Source organism: Sphaeramia orbicularis, chromosome 14 (genome assembly GCF_902148855.1).
Source record: "Sphaeramia orbicularis chromosome 14, fSphaOr1.1, whole genome shotgun sequence".
Taxonomy (NCBI): Eukaryota; Metazoa; Chordata; class Actinopteri; order Kurtiformes; family Apogonidae; genus Sphaeramia; species Sphaeramia orbicularis.
Genome location: NC_043970.1, coordinates 52,970,243 through 52,991,614, shown reverse-complemented (window position 1 = coordinate 52,991,614; position 21,372 = coordinate 52,970,243). Strand labels below are relative to the sequence as shown.

Genomic DNA, 21,372 nt, shown 5'->3' with positions numbered 1-21,372 from the left:
TTGAAATAGAGTTAAAGTCACCACTTAAAGTTTAATAGAAGCTCAAATCTTTGGGTAACACTGGTCAACAACAAATGTATTGTTTCAGTTGTTTGAGCTGATTTAGGATCATTTTGGTGCTGAATCCAAAAATCACATTCATTTTGCTCAATCAGGTCAACTTTCTGAACTATGCTACATATTGGCTTTTGAACATTTTTGCTTACATTTATGGGCATTTTCACATCATATGATACAAAATTCTTTCATTTTTCTTGCAATAAACGAGTTCTGAAGATTTTACTTTTGCCAATTTCTGATGAATGTTTTTTTTAATATTACAGGTGAATGAAATGGCTTCGACTAGAAGATCTGGCAAAAATAAGCCTGACGTATTCTGCTCCATCTGCGGTGAATACACCATTGTACCTAACAGGAATCAAGTGATCAAATGATTTATTTTCTCTTAAAACCTATTTTGGGTGAGAACTATATAAAAAAAATCAACTGATAAAGTCACAAAAATGTCATCAATTTTGTGAGAAGATCAAATTTTTCAAAATCAAATTAGCAAAAAAAACCTGACCTGATTGAGACAAACAGATGTCATTTTTGGATTTAGCGGTGCAAAATGGTCCGAATTCAGTTGAAAAAACCGAGACAACTTGGAAAAAACATTTTTTTGTAACCCAGTGTAATAATTCTGACTCATCTTCCATGTTTTTATGTGGAGATTTTCTATTTTACTTTGAATTTTTTCCACAAATCGACTGATGTGATCATCAGTTGAAACGGGCTCTGGGAGTCTCACCTTGGTATGGTTTCTTCTGTGTGAGGATCCCCCAGATGACGATGGAGAAACTGAAAAAGAGGCAAAAAATGAGAAGAAATGAGCACGTGTTCCTGCTTTAGATCATGTGTTTGTGTCTGATGTGGACAGGATGTGACAACCCAAACCCAGATGATGCGTCTCCATCCAGTCAGTACCTGTAGACGTCGTGTTTGGTGTCCGACACTCTGTCCTTCTCGATGATGCTCTCCGGAGGCAGGTAGGCGATGGTTCCGCAGAATCCGTCCCTACTGATGTCGTCGGCTCGTGACAGGCCGTTCCAGCGGGCCAGGCCGAAATCAGAAATCTGCAGTAAACAGAGAAGAGACCACCGATAAGACCCTGACCGCAAAAAGGCTCATTATGAGCTCTGGAAATCTGAGACTGTGGCTCTTTTCAAAACATGGCTGACAGACCTGACCTCTGTGCTTCACATGGACAAGGTCAGATACAACAGGAGTAACAATTTAACCTAGGGGTGTCAAACATGTGGCCCCGGGGCCAAATGTGGCCCGCCAAAGGGTCCAGTTCAGCCCCTGGGATGTTTTTGCCAAGTGCAAAAATTCCAGTTTTGAATTGAATTGAGCAAAAAAAGATTTAGCTTAATAAAGTTAGGTCGCTGTTGTCAGTGTTGGGTACGTGTTTTCAAATACTGAATTACAAATGGATAAGGTGATATCGGGTCGGCGGCTTTCATTTTATGTGTCATTTTATGTTTACTTTTAATTGCAATATTTCATTTTTACTTGGAATAAATTGGGAACAGAAATAATTGTATCTTTCTTCCCTCCTGCAGACGCTGGGACTATAGTACAATATATGTAACACTCGTAGGAGGCAGTTAAAAATCAACACTCTTTGGAGTAATTTATTTATCAACATGTAGTGATAAGTAGGTTTAACACTGGAAAAGTTATTTCTTAACACTTAACTCTTCAGTGTTGAATGTGAATAACACTATGGGTGTTACTTCTCACATAGTGTAAAACTTGACTGACACTAATTAGTGTAGTGTAAAATATTAACTCGTACTAGAGTAAAGTTGACTCTGGAAATGTAACTCTATGTTCAGTGTAAATTTTACACTTTGCAGATAGGGACCATATGTTCACTGAGGTAGTGTTAAAATGAACTCTAAGTGTCATGTAAACACTGGCGATATCACTGTGTACATTTCTTTTCTCCTTTGTATTTCTGTATAAGCTACGTGACTGTTCTGAAAAACAATAAAACATATTGAGCATAAGACTCTGACGACTCCCAGAATCCCCTCTGCCTCCTGTCCTCGTGACAGCCATGATGACTAACTCCAGCCGGGCGCTGTGACAGGCAGCTCAGCTCTTATTATGTGCACTGTGTGGAATGATGAGGGCCAGGGCCGTGTCCCAGCATGCACAGGGAGGAGAGGCCCTTCACACCCACACAGATGCACACAAGGAGCTTTAATAGGAGCTGCACCGGTCCTGTCGAGGCAGGCCCGCCGAGGTGTTTACATCCACATATTAAAGCGCAGAATGAACCGTTCCCACCCATGGATTCAGCAACAGTCAAGGATCAAACACCTGCGAGAGCACGACAACCTTTAAAAAAAAAAAAAAAAAAAAACACCAGTGTCGAGTCTGTCAGGTTCTGTTGTGTGTCTGAGTCCTGTGGTCTGGACGCAGGAAATCAACCTCCCAATAGAAGTTTAGTTCAGTTTAGTATATCGTGTATAATTCCAATTAATTACACTGTAAAAAAAATGTGTAATTGAACAGAATTTTCACTGTTTATTTGACAGATTTTTCCAGTTTTTTTAAGATACAGGAAAATATCAATGAAATGACAAAAACAGACTGATTTTACATGTCAAATGGAAAATAACACGAAAAAACTGTAACTGTGAAAAACCATAAAATTTACATTTTTTTAAAAGATTTTTTTTCTTTTTTCACAGAAAAATACAGTTAAAATACATTTGCAAATGTATCGTAATTTCACAAATATTTATTTTTTATTTATGAGATTAAACTGTTAATTTAAAGTTTAATACTGTAAAAAAAAATAATGAAACAAGATAAAATTACTGACAATTAACGGTAACAGAAGTATTAGTTCTGTCAGTTGAACCAGACTTGTTTGTTAATTGACAAATATCTTGTGTAATTACAGGAGGTTTCACAACAAAAATGTTGAATAAATGTATTTTTGTGAATGTAGAACATGTATAAGCACTGATAAACTGTCCAAATACAGTTTTTATCAGTGGATTGGACAACTGAGTCTCATTGAAAATTATTTATATATATATATTTATAGGGAATTTGATTGTTTTAAAACATGTAAATATTCTTTATCAAACATTAAAAAGTAAAAAAAAAAAAGCAAAATCTCATGTAATTAGGGCAAAAAACTGTATCTTAATTATGGAAAATTACCGTATTTTTATGAGATGGTTATTTTCCGTTATGTTACAACATTTTTTTGGCACCCCTGCTGCTGGAATAATACTGTTTTTTTTACTTTTTTTTTTTTTTTTTTTTAACAGTGTGCCTGTATCAATAACAGTAAAAAGGGCAGCTTTAGCGAACATGCCTTGTATTCTGCTGTAGTCCTCAGCCTGATCACAATAGGCACCCAAAAAACACAATATATTACAGCCCATTAATTAAAAAGAGAGAGTTAAGACAGCAGTGGGTGGTACTTTCACTGGAGGAAAACTCTACTAATTTAGTCAAAGTCCATATTTGACTTCTATCAGTGATCAATAGGAACTGTATTGATATCTGTCACCATTTACATGTTATAAACCATCAACATATGGACCATTAGAAGTAAAGGCTCAATTTTAATACTTGAAAACTTTGTCAAAAATTCAAAAAGCTAAATTTTTCCAAATCGTGAACAAACTTTGTAGACATTGTTCCAAGAAAGGTATGTGTAGAATGTAAAAGGAATCCAACCAGAGGTTTTTGGGGAAGAAGAATGTTGAAATCTAGAAACTGATCACCTTGAGTTTGACCATTCAAGGTCAAAGGTCACGGTATGAAATGAAAGTCCATATACGACTTCCTATCAGTGCTCAATAGTAATTATATTGATATCTGCAACCATTTACATGTTATAAACCATCAAAATATGGAACATTATAAGGCACATTTTCAATCTTTCAAAAATGTGTCAAAAATTCCATAATCTAAATTTCTCAAAACTGTGTTCAGACTCTGTAGACGTTATCCCAAAGAAGACACACATAAAATATGAACTGAATCCAACCAGTAGTTTCGGAGAAGAAATCCACACATTGGTGACCTTGAGTTTGACCCTTCAAGGTCACTCAAGGTCAAAGGTCATGGAACTAAATGAAAGTCCATATATGACTTCTATCAGTGCTCATTAGTAACTATATTAATATCTCTGACCATTTCTGGGTTATAAACCATCAAAATATAGACCATTGTAAATATAGGCACATTTTTAATATTTAAAAAATTTGTCAAAAATTCAAAAATCAACATTGCGAAAACTCTGAAAACACCTGCAAACTGGAAGGAGCCCAACACCTGGAACTGTCTGCCAGTAATAACACATTACACCGTCTTCGGCTCTGTTAATACCTGATTTGAGGAGATTCTGTTCATCCTAAAGCCTCGTCCTGTCAGGTTTTTTCTGCATAAGATGAGGCTTAAATACAACATGTGCCGACAGGTGTTTTCATTTTGTTCCTGTCACTCAGTTCAGGCTGGAAGCCGTTCTTAGAGGTAAGAACAGAGTGAGAGTTTTGACACTTTCATCAGTTTTTATTTTCATTTACACTTTACATTTGGTTAGAGGTAGTTTCCAGAGACGTAAATGGGATCATTTCAAGGATTTGACAGGTGTCTATAGGTGTTAGTGATAGTTTTCAATAATCATCAGAAGCTTGGTTTGTAGAAGCTAAAAGAGATACACTGACTTCAAACAAAACACTGATCATTATCCTATTTCTGGAGTTATCAGATTATTCCAGTGATCGTATAAACCAGCTCTGGAAATCTGAGACTGTGGCTCTTTTCAAAACATGGCTGACAGACCTGACCTCTGTGCTTCACATGGACAAGGTCAGATACAACAGGAGTAATAATTTAACCCAGGGGTGTCAAACATGCGGCCCACCAAAGGGTCCAGTTTGGCCCCTGGGATGTTTTTTCCAAGTGCAAAAATTCCACAGTCTTGAATTGAATTAAGCAAAAAATTTAGTTAAAAAAAAAAAATCTTCAATTAAGTAAAAAAAATCTCATATTAAGCAAAAAATCTTGAATTAAGCAAAAAAAAAAAAAAAATAGAATCAACAACTTAATTTTTTTCTTTGTTTTAGTGCAAAAAATAACATTAAATTATGAAAATATTTACATTTACAAACTATCCTGTAACACTAAAATGTGAATAATCTGAACAAATATGAACAACCTGAAATGTCTAAAGAAAATTCAGCCCAATTTGAACTCTTGTCTTCCTGTTCCTCAGTGTTTAGTGTCTTTGTAGATCTGATCCAGAATGCACATGGACTAATGAGAAGTGGAGGAATAATACTGTTAAAATTGCACTGTATTTTCTTACATTTTGTCATTTAAATTTCAGGTTTTTCGGGGTTTTTTTTGGATAGTTTATAAAAGTAAGTATTTTCATAATTTAATGGATTTTTTTTTATATTAAAACAAAGACAAAAATTTGGAGTTGTCATTATCTATATCTTATTATGTTATTATTTTTCTGGTCCGGCCCACTGCAGATAAAATTTAGCTGAATATGGAACTGAACTAAAATGAGTTTGACAGCCCTGGTATAAACAATATAATCTGATTTGTTTTATCAGATAACAGCAGTAATCTGATTATAGAAATCAGATTAAAACACCTGGATTTTTCCCCAGTATTCTGAAGTCTTCACTCATGTATTCAGGTTACTCTCATTTATTTAGTTCTTTACATCTGCTCATGTGTAAATGTAAGTGACATTTTCTCTGAACTGCATGTAAACATATCAGATCTGATTACTCCCAGTTATCAGATTTCTATGGTCATGTTAATGGGCTTAATGATAAAAATGCTGATTTTAGTTACAACTTCTTTTTTTTTTAAATTCTCTTTGATTTTTTGTAGTTTTATTTAGTTTTCATGCTTTTTAAACAGTGAATTAAATAACTTTCTAAATAATAATAATAATAATAATCATAATAATAATGTTAATCATAATAATCATAAACATAAACATAATAGTAATAATTCCAGGTGAGGACTACCTTGATAATCACTTCAGGCAGAAAGTTGTTCTTAAATGTAAATTCTGACATTTTCCCCAGATTTTGTTTTATTTAGGCTTTAAATTTGGGTTTAGATCCTTAATTTTGAGGATTTGATAGGTTTGTGTTTAGTTTTAGAGTCTGTTTTCAACAGTTATGTGAACAGCCTTAATTTCTAGAAGCTAAAAACGAGGAAGGATAAATGAATGACATCAAATATGTTTAATAAAACCACCAAATCATCTTTAGTTTTGGTGTTTTTCATCAGGAGAACATGTTACAGCAACCACAGTCCTACTGAAGAGTTGACTTTACCTGCAATTTTATTTGATGTTGAATTATTTATTGCAGTTTTATTTCATTTTAATACTTTTTGAGTCTGTTTCCTTTTCCTGACCTCCACTAACTCCCACTGAGGACCACCCTGACCTACCTTGACGTGGTAGTGGGCGTCCAGCAGGATGTTGGCCGGCTTCAGGTCCAGGTGCAGCAGAGGCGGGTTCATGCAGTGCAGGAAGTTCATCCCGACCGCCGTCTCGTGGATGATGCGGAAGCGGAGTTCCCACGGCAACGGCTCGGTCGCCAACAGGGTCTCCAAGGATCCGGTCTCCATGTACTCCATGACCAGGCCCTGGGGGTCCTCACAGATCCCATAAACAGGGAGGATGTACCTGAACTTGGCTGCCTCCATCTTCTTGGCCTCCTCCAGCAGCTCCGAACGCTCCCTGTGGTTAGAAAAAAATAGGACCAAATTTTCAATAATTCAAAGAATTCAGAGAAGAATTCAAAGAAGATGAAAATTGCTCGAAACTGAACATTTGTAGACATCGTCCCAAGGAAGCTACATGTAAAATTTAAAATGAATCTGACCAGTAGTTTCAGATCGTTGAAATGTTGTTATTGTTGACCTTTGAGTTTGACCCTTCAAGGTCACTCGAGGTCAAAGGTCATGGACCCAAATGAAAGTCCATATATGACCTATAAACCAACAAAATATGGAGCATTATAAAGTGAAGGCACATTTTTAATATTCCAGAACTTTGTCAAAAATCCAAAAAGCTAAATTTTCCCAAATTGTGACCAAAATGTGTAGACATTGTCCATAGAACGGTATGTAAAGAATGTAAAAGGAATCCAACCAGAGGTTTTTGGGGAAGAAGAATGTTGAAATCTAGAACCTGATCACCTTGAGTTTGACCATTCAAGGTCAAAGGTCACGGTATCAAATGAAAGTCCATATACGACTTCCTATCAGTGCTCAATAGTAACTGTACTGAGATCTGTAACCATTTACATGTTATAAACCATCAAAATATGAACCATTATAAGGCACATTTTCAATCTTTCAAAAATTTGTCAAAAATTCAAAAATCTAAATTTCTCAAAACTGTGTTCAGACTCTGTAGACATTGTCCCAAGGAAGACACACATAAAATATGAAATTAATCTAACCAGTAGTTTTGGAGAAGATTGTTGAAATCCACATGGTGACCTTGAGTTTGACCCTTCAAGGTCACTCAAGGTCAAAGGTCATGGAACCAAATGAAAGCCCATATATGACTTCTATCAGTGCTCAATAGTAACTATACTGATAGCTCTAACCATTTCTGTGTAATAAACCATCAAGATATGGCCTATTATACGTAAAGGGAAATTTTTCACATTTCAAAAATCTAAATTTCTGAAAACTGTGACCACACTTTGTAGACATTATCCCAAAGAAGATACATGTAAAACTGAAATGAATACAACCAGTAGTTTAGTCGGTTAGATTATATTTGAAGAAATTATTAACGAAGATAAACATCGATGAAGACGAAGATGAAGGACCCAGCGCCTTCCCAGCAGCTCATGTCCTACGAACCGTGAACAAATACAAAGAAGAAGGTGTGGATGAAGCAACGAGTGAGTCACATGCTTCCTCAGAAGAGATGAGGTCATGAGAAGTTGAGCAAATTATAATGAAGTGCAGCTGGAATGAGACGTCTGAAGGCATTTCCATAATCTACTCGTTAAAACCTCGTCCTCCCAAGCGTTTGTTCGATGTGATCTTTCATTTACACCGAGTCCAACCAAGAACTTCTCACATTCATCTGTTGTTTTTCTGCGCTTTAGTCAATCATGATCTAATATGCAAATCTTCCAGGTGTGATGTGGAAACCTGAGGCTGTTTAAGTGTAAAACTGGAGCTTTTCAGGAACCAGGAAAAATAAAAATCAACTTCACTTTATTTGCATAGTTAGAAAGTCTACATTTTTCAGCGACAGCGAAGGAGATGATGATATTTTAACCCATAAAGACCCAAACATCTGCTGATCTAAACTGTTTAATACCTGTCGATCCACTAATCCTATCAATACATGGAAATATTTGGTGTAAAATACAGTTTTTCATCTTTTCATGGTCATCAGATATGACCCATTTGGACGTTCAGAGGCTCCATAGTTACCATGGAAACACTGTCATATCCGACAGCACTGGTTCACCAGTAAAACCCATGGAGTTGCATCAATGACAGTGGATGGAAATGCTTATTTTTTATTTTTTAAGGTCACTTTTTCTTCAGGTTTCTCTGCAATATTACTTGAATTAACTATTACTTTACCCAATCAGTAACTTAAATATAAGGAAATACCTAAAACATGCAAAATACAGATTATTATATTATCATAAATGCTGATAACTCACTTGGAAAGGTTCAATGTGGAGAGCAATTCACTTTTTTTCATGCTGCAACAAATGACAGTGGTTGTACACACTTGTTTTATGTTCAGTTAATGATATACCGAACCTTTGTCTATTACTGCTCCAACCCTCTGGAACTCTCTCCCACCTCCTATCCAACACTGCTCCAACCTCAACACCTTCAAATCCCTTTTAAAAACTCACTTATTTAAGATTGCTTTTAATGTTTAACTGTTTTATATTTATATACCTGCTTTCTGCACCTGCTTTTATCTGTTTTTAATGTGTTTGATTTCTGTTTTTATCTGCTGTATGTAAAGTGTCTGAGGTCCATGAAAAGCACTATACAAATAAAATGTATTATTATTATTATTATTATTATTATTATTATTATTATTATATATTGTAGTGAAAAACTCACTTTTTCTTCAGTTTTCTCAGTTTTTGATATATTAACCCTTTCATGCACAAATTATGAGAACCTTAATCAAGATTAATTTCTCTTTAAACATGAAAAAAAATATGTGATTGAAAAATTTCTTATATTAAAAATTTAAAAAATAAATAAATAAATAGATAAAACAAATAAAAAGTAGGAAATAAATAAATAAATAAATAAATAAAAATAAATAAAAAAGTAAAAAAAGATATGATAATAATAATAATAATAATAATAATAATAATCAGCTGGACACCTTGCGTTTAATTTTTGAAGCAAAGAAATATGTATTTACTGATAAACTGTGGGAAAACTATGAGGAGGGGGCTTGTGATTCTGGGGGTTTATGCTCAGGGGAGATCTACACAAGGTTACCAATTCATGTCAGAAAAGATATGTAGTGTCTTAAAACTATAATAAAGATATGTGAAAAAAAAAAAAATCCATAAATATACAAGAGAACAGCTGTAGAACAGCTGTCCACTGTAGTGACCAGTATACATGAAAGGGTTAACCTTTGAATTCACTCTGAACTTTTATAAACCTCTGTATGATCAGCAAAACAAATGTAAGAAAATACTGGATTTTCACTTAAAAATGCAAAATACAGAGGATAATATTATTATAAATGGTAATAAATCACTTGAGAAAGGTTAAAAATGGGAGAAAAATTCATTTGGGAACTGACACTAAAGTAGCTCTGGGTCTTTATGGGTTAACTTCGGCTACGTTCAGACTGCAGACAAATGTGGCCCAAACCTGATTTTTTTTTGCCCATATGAACCTGTACCTGATCTGTTAAAGACAGTTTAAACAGCACTAATCTGATTTTTTCAAATCCGACCCAGGCCACTTTCATATGTGGTCCTAAATCCGATACGCATCTGATATTTTACAATGTGACTTCAGTCTGAACGGCCAGGTCGCATTTATCCGACCTTTACGTCACTGAAATGCGACAAACATCACAATTCTGCGTCCAAGGAGGAGGAGCGGTGGGAAAAACATTTACTTTCATAAACACAGTGCATGTCTGTGTGGTCACGTATTATGTCAGGACCTCTTTTGCGCATGTGGGTCACTTCAGGGTCGCATTCAGTTCAGACTCAAAACTGAGAGAAGTCGCATTTAATGTGTAATACGAACACACACACACACAAAAAAAATCGAATTTCACCAAAAAATCTGAATTGTGCATTAAGACCTGCTGTCTGAACGGAGCCTTATTTTCTGCTTCTGGATAAAAACATATGTAAGACTGTGTGTGTGTGTGTGTGTGTGTGTGTGTGTGTGTGGAAAGAAGCCAGCTGATGACGTTGGCGGACTCCATTTTCTGGAGCCGGTATGTGTGATGACTTCAAGGATTTTCCTGGAAAGTCTACGTGGTACACATCATGTACAGGCAGGAAACAATGACAGATGTTTGGAAATGTCCAAAGTCAACGACCAGCCCACAGAACACCACGCCATCATCTGTGAGTCTCACACACTCAGCCTTTGGAAATCTATCATTTCATTTCATCTTCCACCTCCACTAACATGGGTCTTTTCAGACTGCCACTATTAGAGGCCTAGGTGTCCTCATGTTTTCTGTGCAATAAAAGTGTCAGAAATTCCTTTTTTGAGTCTGATCTCATAAAATGGCGTCTGTCACACCAGTTCTTACGGTATTTGGCGTGCCAAACATCGGCATTTTCGATCTTTCGCGTGTTATTCAACGGCATTTGATCGCATGTAAATTTATGCCTAGATCTTCAGTTCACATAACCCGAACTTTAACCCTAGCCCTCAGTGCGCTGGATTTGACGCAGCGTGAACATAGACGTGGAAAGCTTAGAATGTGTACAGATAACTCGCCTATTAAAAGTGGTGTCTATATTTAGTCATGATCAAGGTTATTATCGTTAACGAAAACTAACGAAATGATGAAAACTAGAATTGTAAAAACATTTTTGTTAACTGAAATAAATAAAAACTAGAATTAAAGGAAAAAAAACATAACTAACTGAAACTGTATTGTGTGTTTACAAAACTAACTAAAACGGAGAAAAATTATGGATAAAATTCCCTTCGTTTTCGTCTTTGTCAATGTCGGATTGATATAAAATTGATTTATTTCCTTCAAGCAATTTTCTCTGCTGGCAACGTATGATATTTGACGGTCCGTCACTTGTGTTCACTTGTGGTTTCCAGTCGTCTTCTGGTCCCCACTCTACCTGGAAACATGGAGACTAAAGCAGCAGAGTCCTGTCTGGGACTGATTTGAATACGACCACAGAGAAGAAGAGAAAAGATATAAAAAAAAACTACAACTAAACTAAAACTAAGCATTTAGAAAATAACGAAAACTAATAAAAACTAGCAAACCTGCTCTAAAAATGATTATTTTTGAAGTGCATGTAAACACATGAGATCTGATTTTTAGAATTATCTAATTACTGCAGTTATCAGATTCTTCTGGTTGTGTAAACGGGTTCAGTTATAAAAAGCTGATTTTACCTCCAATTACATTTTTTGTGTTACATTATTTATCGTAGTTTTACTGTCGTTTTGTTTCTGTGTGTCTTTGTTTGTTTGTTGTTTACACTCTAGCAGCAAAACTATTGGTTGAATTCAGACCAAACCGGGTTTATAGATTACCAGTGACCCAGAACAGATGTGATTACATTTTGGGAAAAGTAGGTCAAAGTTTAAATTTTTTATGAATTTTTTAAAATCTTCTTTCTTCTCCCATTTGCTTATAATGAGCACAATTCCAAATGTTTATAAAAACATCCATTTTGTTTCTGTTTACTTCAAACTTGGCACATATGTAGAAGCAGTTGATCTGCTGACATCAGCACATGCACAGACATGATGACATCAGCTGGATCGATGCCATAATAAGCTACAGTATGTGCGAGGGGGCGGGGTTTGTTGTACCTGGCACCACTTGTTTCTTTTTTTTTTGCTTTTCACCAGTGATTTAAATATTTTCTTTACAATAATAGTTGTAATGTTTCCTTTTCCTGATCTCCAATAACCACATTAACGTTCAGTTCAGGCTGAAAGTTCTTCGAGGTAAGAACAGAATAGGAGTTTTGACATAATCATCAGGTTTTTGTTTTAATTTAGGCTTCAATTTGGTTTTAGATCATTAATTTTGAGGATTTGACAGGTTTTTGTTTAGTTTTAGTCTCAGTTTTCGACAATTATGTGTACAGCCTTAGTTTATAGAAGCTAAAACCGAAGAGGAATGAATGAATGACATCAAATATGTTGAATAAATCCACCAAATTATCTTTATTTTGGATTCTTTTCATGAGGAGAACATGTTAGAGCAGGGCTGTCAAACTCATGTTAGTTCAGTTCCACATTCAGCTAAATCTGATCTGCAGTGGGCCCAACCAGTAAAATAATAACAGAATAATATAGAAATAATGTCAACTCCAAAAATTTCTCTACGTTTTAGAGCAAAAAAAGTAAACTGACAATATGAAAAAGTTTACATCTGCAAACTATCCTTTCAAACGATGTGAATAACATGAACCAACTGAAAAAATAAGTGTAATTTTAACAATATTCTGCCTCAGTTTATCATTTACACATGTATATTATAACTTACAAATACACAAAATATTTAGTAACAGGCAGAATCTTGTTAAAATTGTACTTACTTCTCTTAAGACACCGGTGTCAAACATGTGGCCCGGGGGCCAAATCCGGCCCACAAGATGAATTTATGAAATGCAAAAATTACACTGAATATATGAACAATCAGTGGTGTCCAAATCATTTTAATTCAGGTTCCACATACAGACACATACAGTCCAATTAGATTTGAAGTGGATCAGAACCAGTAAAATATGATCAGAATAAACTATAAATAATGACAACCCCACATTTTTCTTTATTTTTTTGATGTAAAAAAGTAAAATTACATGAAAATGTTTCCATTACCAAACTATACTTTTACAAAAAATGTGAATAACCTGAACAAATATGAACAAACAGAAATGTCTGAAGAAAAGTAAATGCAGTTTGACCAATATTCTGCCTGTTACTAAATGTTTTGTGCGACTGTAACGCACATGTGTAAATGATAAACTGATAAACTGAGGCAGAATATTGTTCAAATTGACAAAAGACAATTCAAATAGTTCATGTTATTCAGATTTTTAAGGAAACTTTGCAGATGTAAACCTGATCAGAATAGAATTTTTCTTTTTTCACAGTTATTATTTCACTGGTCTGACCCACTGCAGATCAAACTGGGCTGAATGTGGAACTGAACTAACAGGAGTTTGACAGCCCTGACTTAAGATATTTCAGGTTGTTTATATTTGCTCAGGTTATTCATATTTTTTGCAAAATTATTCTTTGTTTTAGTGTAAATATATGAAAATATTTACATTCACCAAGAGAAAAAATTGGAGTTGTCAGTATTTCTATGTTATTATGATCGTATTTGACTGGTCCTGCCCACTGCAGATTGAAATGGTCTGAATGCGGAACCTGAACTAAAAGGATTGTTTATATCTTTGTGTAATTTTTGTATTTCACAAATTCATCCCACGGGCCGGACTGGACCCTTTGGTGGGCCGGTTTTGGCCCCCGGGCCGCATGTTTGACACCTGTGTGTTAGAGCAACCACAGCGCTAATAAGAGTTTTTGGATTACCGTATTTCTGAAGCGCATGTAAACGCATCAGATCTGATTATTACCGTCTGATTTCTCCCTGTTATCAGATTTTCCTGGTGGTGTAAACAGGTTCAGTGCGTCTAAAACCTAAACCCACCAGTGGTTCAGCTGTGGAGCCTACACATCAGACCTACTGAACGCACACAAACATTCCTCAGAGCCTCTGCACACTCAGTTACTCATTCACTAAAGCCAGCTGAGCTTCTGTCCGGTGGCGTTTTCAGTCCTGGAGGACATTCCAGTCCAACCTGGAATGCATCAAACACCGCTCTTGTTCTCTGTTGCTCAACCTTTGCTCGACTCCCTTTATCAGGCCCTGCTGACATACCTCAAACAGAACTGCTCAGGTCATTCAGGCCCACTTATCTCTATTAAAGGTGGGTCTAAAAATGCGACCTCTTAATGAGGACAGATGAGAGCAGATAAATCCATTATGCACGCTCTCACAGGAATGCACTTGAACGCCTCATGTAGGTGAGCAGGACTGGGAATTCAGTTTTGCACAATAAGATGAAAACACATGCACGTAGACGCTGCACAGAAGGGCCTGTTGTGTGCACTTTGGCTCGGGTTTCTTTATGTTCTAGAGCAGAGGTGGTAAACATAAGGCCTGTGGGCCAAAACGGGCCGCCAAAGGGTCTGAGCCAGGGCTGTCAAACTCATTTTAGTTCAGTTCCATATTCAGTTAAATTTGATCTGCAGTGGGCCGGACCAGAAAACTAATAACAGAATAACCTATAAATAATGACAACTCCAAATGTTTGTCTTTGTTTTAGTGTAAAAAAAAACAAACATTAAAATATGAAATACTTACTTTTATAAACTATCCAAAAAAAACAAAACAAAAAAAAACCCTGAAAAAACTGAAATTTAAATTAAAAACATAAGAAAATTTAGTGCAATTTTAACAGTCTTCTGCCTCCACTTCTCATTAGTCCATGTGCATTCTGGATCAGATCTGCAAAGACACTAAACACTGAGGAACAGGAAGAAAAGAGTTCAAACTGGGCTGAATTTAATACAGACATTTCAGGTTGTTCATATTTGTTCAGGTTATTCACATTTTAGTGTTACAGGATAGTCTGTAAATGTCAATATTTTCATAATTTGTTATTTTTTTGCACTGAAACCAAGAAAAAAAATTTAAGTTGTTAATTCTAGATTTTTTTTGGCATAATTCAAGATTTTTTTTACTTAATTGAAGATTTTTATTTTTTTTTTACTTAATTGAAGATTTTTTTTGGCTTAATTCAAGATTTTTTGCTAAATTTGAGATTTTTTTTTTTGGTTTAATTAAGGATTTTTTTACTTAATTGAAGATTTTTTTTTTTTTTGGCTTAATTCAAGTTTTTTTTGCTAAATTTGAGATTTTTTTTGGCTTAATTGAAGATTTTTTCCTTAATTCAAGCTAAATTTTTTTTTTTGCTTAATTCAATTCAAGACTGTGGAATTTTTGCACTTGGCAAAAACATTCCAGGGGCCGAACTGGACCCTTTGGCGGGCCGCATTTGGCCCCTGGGCCGCATGTTTGACACCCCTGGTCCAGTCCGGCCCATGGGATGAATTTGTGAAATGCAAAAATTACACTAAAGATATAAACAATCCTTTTAGTTCAGGTTCCACATTCAGACCAGTTCAATCTCCAGTGGGCAGGACCAGGAAAATACTATCATAATAACATAGAAATAATGACAACTCCAAATGTTTCTCTTTGTAACTGTAAATATTTTCATGTATTTACACTAAAAACAAAGTATAATTTCGCAAAAAATGTGAATAACCTGAACAAATATGAACAACCTGAAATGTCTTAACAGAAGTAAGTATAATTTTAACACTATTCTGCCAGTTACTCAGTGTTTTGTGTGTTTGTAGATCCACTGTGATCTGTAAGTTCTAATGTACATGTGGAAATGATAAACTGAGGCAGAATATTGTTAAAATTACACTGATTTTTTTCAGTTTGTTCATGTTATTCACATCTTTTGAAAGGATAGTTTGTTGGGGTGTGTATTGGTAAGAATTTGGTGATACAATAAAGATCAGAATCCTAGGATCACGATACGATATATCACGATATATCATGATACTGTTAAAAAGGGAAATTTTTGTTTGTTTCTTTTTTTTTTTAAGATTATTTCCTGGAAGAATTGAATTACAACAGAAATATGTACAAATACTAAACACATTTTTATTTGATCACAACAGGATCTGATGCTATATCGCAAAATGTTTCTAATTCTCCTCGTTTCCAAAGGAACGAACATCTGCCTCTCAGAAAGTAAAAAGTGCTTCGCATAACCACTATTTAATAAAACAGTGTTAAATAATAATAAATAAGATATAAACAATAAAGAAAAACAAAAAACAAAAATGAACCTCTGCCATATCTGCATTTGAATAAACACCTAAAAATATCACTACAGTACTTTTTAACATCAATACAGTATTGTGAAATGAAATATTGCGATATATTGCAGAACCGATATTTTCTAACACTCCTAATAGTTTGTAGATGTAAACCTTTTCAGAATGCAATTTTTTTTTTCACTCTAAAACATAGAGAAAAGTTTGGAGTTGACATTATTTCTATATTATTCTGTTATTATTTTGCTGGGTGGGTCCACTGCAGATCAGATTTAGCTGAATGTGGAACTGAACTAACATGAGTTTGACAGAACTGATTAAAGGTGTCAGACTCAGGGCTTTAAAGTGCTTTATAAATAAACTTGGGTTGGACTGTGCTGTTATTTTCCTGGTCCACTTCAGGTCCTACTGGTCTGCATGTGGAAGCTGAACTGGAACACCTCTGCCAGGCCTGTTCTACAGGAGGAGGTGCATTTGGGCACTAGTCGGACAAACCTTCCTGTGCTCCTCAGCAGCTCCTCAAACACCAAACAATGTGGTCTGTGCAGCCGTGGAGGCCCAGTTCGACCGGTTCCACCACTTCTGTTATTGTGGGTGCACAGCAGCAGCAGCCACACAAAGGTGCCTTTGAGTCCTCCAACTCAGCGAGCGAGTGCGCGGGGTCAGCGAACGCACCGTCAAATTACAGTTTATGTACATTGCAGATGTTTGGAGATGATAACAGCGTCAGTTCAGGTTCAGCAGGAGTTTTGAGCTGCGCCACAGGTTCCAAGAGAAAACACTGCAATACCAACTTCCTGTTTGTTCGTGTTTTGGCGACAGTGAGCGGTGGAAAAATCTGAATCTGACCTGACACATGCTGCAAATATGAGTTTAATTAGTGAGTCTGACCGGACAGGTGCACTTCTGATGATCAGCTCCAACTGTTTATCAATTACACTGGTCAACAACAAATGTATTGTTTCAGTTTTTTGAGCTGATTTAGGATCATTTTGGTGCTGAATCCAAAAATCACATTCATTTTGCTCAATCAGGTCAACTTTCTGAACTCTGCTACATATTGGCTTTTGAACATTTGTGCTTACATTTATGGACATTTTCACATCATATGATACAAAATTCTTTCATATTTCTTGCAATAAACGAGTTCTGAAGATTTTACTTTTGCCAATTTATGATGAATGTTTTTTTTAATATTACAGGTGAATGAAATGGCTTCGACTAGAAGATCTGGCAAAAATAAGCCTGATGTATTCTGCTCCATCTGCGGTGAATACACCATTGTACCTAACAGGAATCAAGTAACAAGTTTCATAAAGTGTGCTTACCAATCTGATTTTGGTATTAATTATTATATGTTGTGAGAAGATCAAATTTTTCAAAATCAAATTAACAAAAACACCTGACCTAATTGAGAAAAACAGATGTCATTTTTGGATTTAGCGGTGCAAAATGGTCCGAATTCAGTTGAAAAAACCGAGACAACTTGCAAAAACCATTTTTGTGTAACCCAGTGCTATAAGCTCAAATACTTCCTCTCTGAAGGCGTTTGAGCTCCTGAACGTACAACAGTGACACAGTGATGCGAGTGTGAGCAGCAGAGGACAGTGGAAACTTCCATTCACAGGCATGTAGACGCTCCAGTAAACAGATACAGCTGTACCTGCGGCTACTTGCACAACAAAACAGCATTTAACAGCCTTCAAATGGAATGATTCACTCCATGGGGATGAGGAGTTTGTCCACACAAGTGACTGGAAATTGGTTTTTAATGATTGACAATGTACTTTCTGACCCCGTGTGTCATTAAAATCTGCAGACGAACCCTGTTTGACCAAACTCTGAACTCGAATAGTTTTGGATTTTTCATTATAGTTTAGTTTTATTTAGTTTTGACTTTTTTTTTCTCTAATTCAGTTCATTTTCATTTGTTTTTAGAGCAGGTTTGCTAGTTTTTATTAGCTTTTGTTATTTTCTAAATGCTTAGTTTTGTTTCATTTTAGTTTTCTTCTCTCTTTTCTCTTCTTCTCTGTCGTCGTATTCAAATAAATCCCAGACAGGACTCTGCTGATGCACTTGTTATTTTACTTCCTCCTTCGACCGTCTGTTCCAAGGTTCTAATAGTTTTGAAGAGTACACTCAATACTCTGTAAAAGAGTTAGAAGTGATAGCTTTTACCTCCCTGACTGCTAAACGCCACCTCCTCCTTAATTGGAAATCTACAATAGCCCCCTCCAGTACACAATGGATTAATGAGGTTACGTCTTTTTTAAAAGTAGAGAAAATTAGATATTCGAAGCGAGGGAACTTGAACCAATTCTATAATAAACGGCAAGTGTTAATGGATTTTTTTGAGACAATGTAATTCCCTTCCCCCTCCCTTTTTTTTTTTTTTTTTTTTAATTTATTTATTAATTATTCATTTATTTTCTCATGTTTATGTCATTAGTTTAATTATATTATTCATACTATGTCTTAGTTTTCTTTTCATTGTATTGTTCATCTGGTTTCATTGTTATTTGTCACAAAAAAAAAAAAAAAAAAAAAAAAGCAAATTCAAAAGTAATGATGTTTACAAACCTGGTTAATGTTGACTTCAGTGCGCCATGATGTTGGCATGTACTTTTTGTTTTCTTGTATGCATACCAATAAAAAATATGAAACCAAAAAAAAAAAAAAAGTTTGAATTTTTCATTCTAGTTGAGTTTTATTTAGTTTTGACTTTTTTTTTTTTTTTTCTCTCTAATTCAGTTCATTTTAATTACTTTTTAGAGCAGGTTTGCTAGTTTTTATTAGTTTTTGTTATTTTCTAAATGCTTCGTTTTAGTTTTAGTTTCATCATATCTTTTCTCTTCTTCTCTGTGGTCGTATTCTAATAAATCCCAGACAGGACTCTGCTGCTTTAGTCTCCATGTTTCCAGGTAGAGTGGGGACCAGAAGACGACTGGAAACCACAAGTGAACACAAGTGACGGACCCTTAAATATCATATGGTGTCAGCAGAGAAAATTGCTTGAGGGAAATAAATGGATTTCAAATTAATCAGACATGATCATATTGTTGGGTGTAATTCAGTTACTGCATTATGTATTAGTTGTGGTTCGAAGCTAAAATTAGGAAAATAGTATAGTTTGATTCTTGTATCAAGTTAGTGACAAAGGCGTAAAAGCACTGAAGGGTTGGATTAAATCTGTTTCTACTTCTTCCTACTCCTTCTCGACCATGCAATATTCAGACGTGTATGAGCTGAAGATCGATTCTGTCCATTTAAATGTTTGATTTTGTTTTGTTTTATTTTGTTTCCTTGCATGTTCAAAATAAATAAATAAATCACATCAAATCAAATCTGACATTGACAAAAACGAAGGGAATTTTATCCATAATTTTTATCCGTTTTACTTAGTTTTGTAACCACACAACACAGTTTGAGTTAGTTATTGTTTTTTTCTTTTAACCCTTTCATGCATTCTACTGCTGTACTTTTGTATATTCATGGTTTTGTTGTTTTAGTTCCATATCAGCCAACATGCATCATAACATACACTGCAATTCAGACCATTACTGTAACTTTGCTGTTCTTGATAAACCTGATCTGCTCTAACATGTTTGAGTGTAAATCAAATACTAGTTATTGTTACTAGACTGCAATTAACAGTTTTGTTTTGGGGTTTTTTTTACACAAAAGTTTTTTTTTTTTTTTTTTTGCATATTATGTCCATGAAGTGAGTAGTGACTAGTATTAGAATATGTTAAAATGTGAGAAAACATCAAATTAGCAGCATCAAAAATGTGTTTATTTGATAGATTTCACACAGTATATTAGTAAATACATGTTTCTTTGCTTCAAAAATTAAATGCATGGTGTCCAGCTGCAACTGAAAAAAAAAGAAAGAAAAATTGCTTCATAAAAAGCTTTTCAATTGCATTGTTTTTTTTTTTAATGCCTAAAGAGGAATAAAAACACTCTTGTTTAAGGCTCCCATAATTCATGCATGAAAGGGTTAATTATAGTTTTTATTTATTTCAGTTAACGAAAATGTTTTTACAATTCTAGTTTTGGTCATGTGGTTAGTTTTCCATAATAACCTTGCTCTGAACCTACTGAACTAAGACACACTCAGTCTAGGTTCATTTTAGTGTTGTCTTTACAGTTTTATGGTCAGATCTGACATGTTCATCCTGTTTACGTGATCCTCTTTATGTCTTTACTTCCTCTGTGCTCAGGTCTGCTTTGTAAAGCGTTTCATTTGTGTATTTAGTGTCTATTATTACTGTTGTTGAAGTGGTTTAAGTGGACTTTTCTTTACTCGAATTGAAGTTATGGGCAGAAAGCCAAGAGTGGGGTTGTTTCCATGAAAGACTGGTGGTGGAAGGTGATCAGGGAAGTTCTGTGACACGAGAGGTGGATTCTTTTAAGGAGGTTAGGAAATAGTTGTGTAATTCTGTTTGTGTGGGATGAGACGGAAATGAACTAAAAGGTGAGAATAGAAAGTAAAGAGGAAGGCTGTTTTATCCAGATTTAACCCTCAAAGACCTAAAGCATCTACTGATCTAAACTGTTTAATATCTGTTCATCCACTAATCCTATCAATACATGGAAATAAATAGTGTAAAATATAGTTTGTCATCTTTTCATGGTCATCAGATGTGACCCATGTGGACGTTCAGAGGCTCCGTAGTGATCAATGGCAGTGGATGGACACACTGGGTTTGTATTAAATATTAAATAAAATGAACAAAAACAAATGAAATATTTAGAAAATAGCAAATAATGTGAAAAATATGAAAAAAAAAAAAAAAAAGGACTAAAATGAAGTAAAACAAATAAATAAATAAAATATGCAGCAAAATAAACAAAAACAGGCAAAGTGATCAATAAAATGAACCAAAATGAAAAAGAAATTCAATAAAACAATAATCAGTGTGAACAAAATAAGCCAAAAACTGAATAAAATGAAAGAAAAACAACAAAAATGTAGAAAAATAAACAAAATAAGTAAATAAAGTAAATAAACTAAATAAGTAAATATCAAGTCAAATGAATAAAAATGACCAAAATAAGGTTGTAGACACTCGGTTTATGCTCAGTTAATGATAGATTTTACTGAAAAACTCTTTCTTTGCTTCTGATGTA

The 21,372-nt window shown here is 34.8% G+C and overlaps 1 protein-coding gene across 1 annotated transcript in view; it reads right to left on the bottom strand.

The window, feature by feature from the left end:
- The window catches only part of ripk4 (receptor-interacting serine-threonine kinase 4), a 33,003-nt gene that overhangs the window by 10,182 nt on the left and 1,449 nt on the right, over positions 1 to 21,372 (bottom strand). The window contains exons 2-4 of the mRNA XM_030154544.1: positions 6,502 to 6,793; positions 967 to 1,115; positions 791 to 840 (exon numbers count right to left, since the gene is read on the bottom strand). Of these exons, the coding sequence (XP_030010404.1) occupies positions 791 to 840; positions 967 to 1,115; positions 6,502 to 6,793 (491 nt within the window). The remainder of the gene's footprint in view (positions 1 to 790; positions 841 to 966; positions 1,116 to 6,501; positions 6,794 to 21,372) is intronic.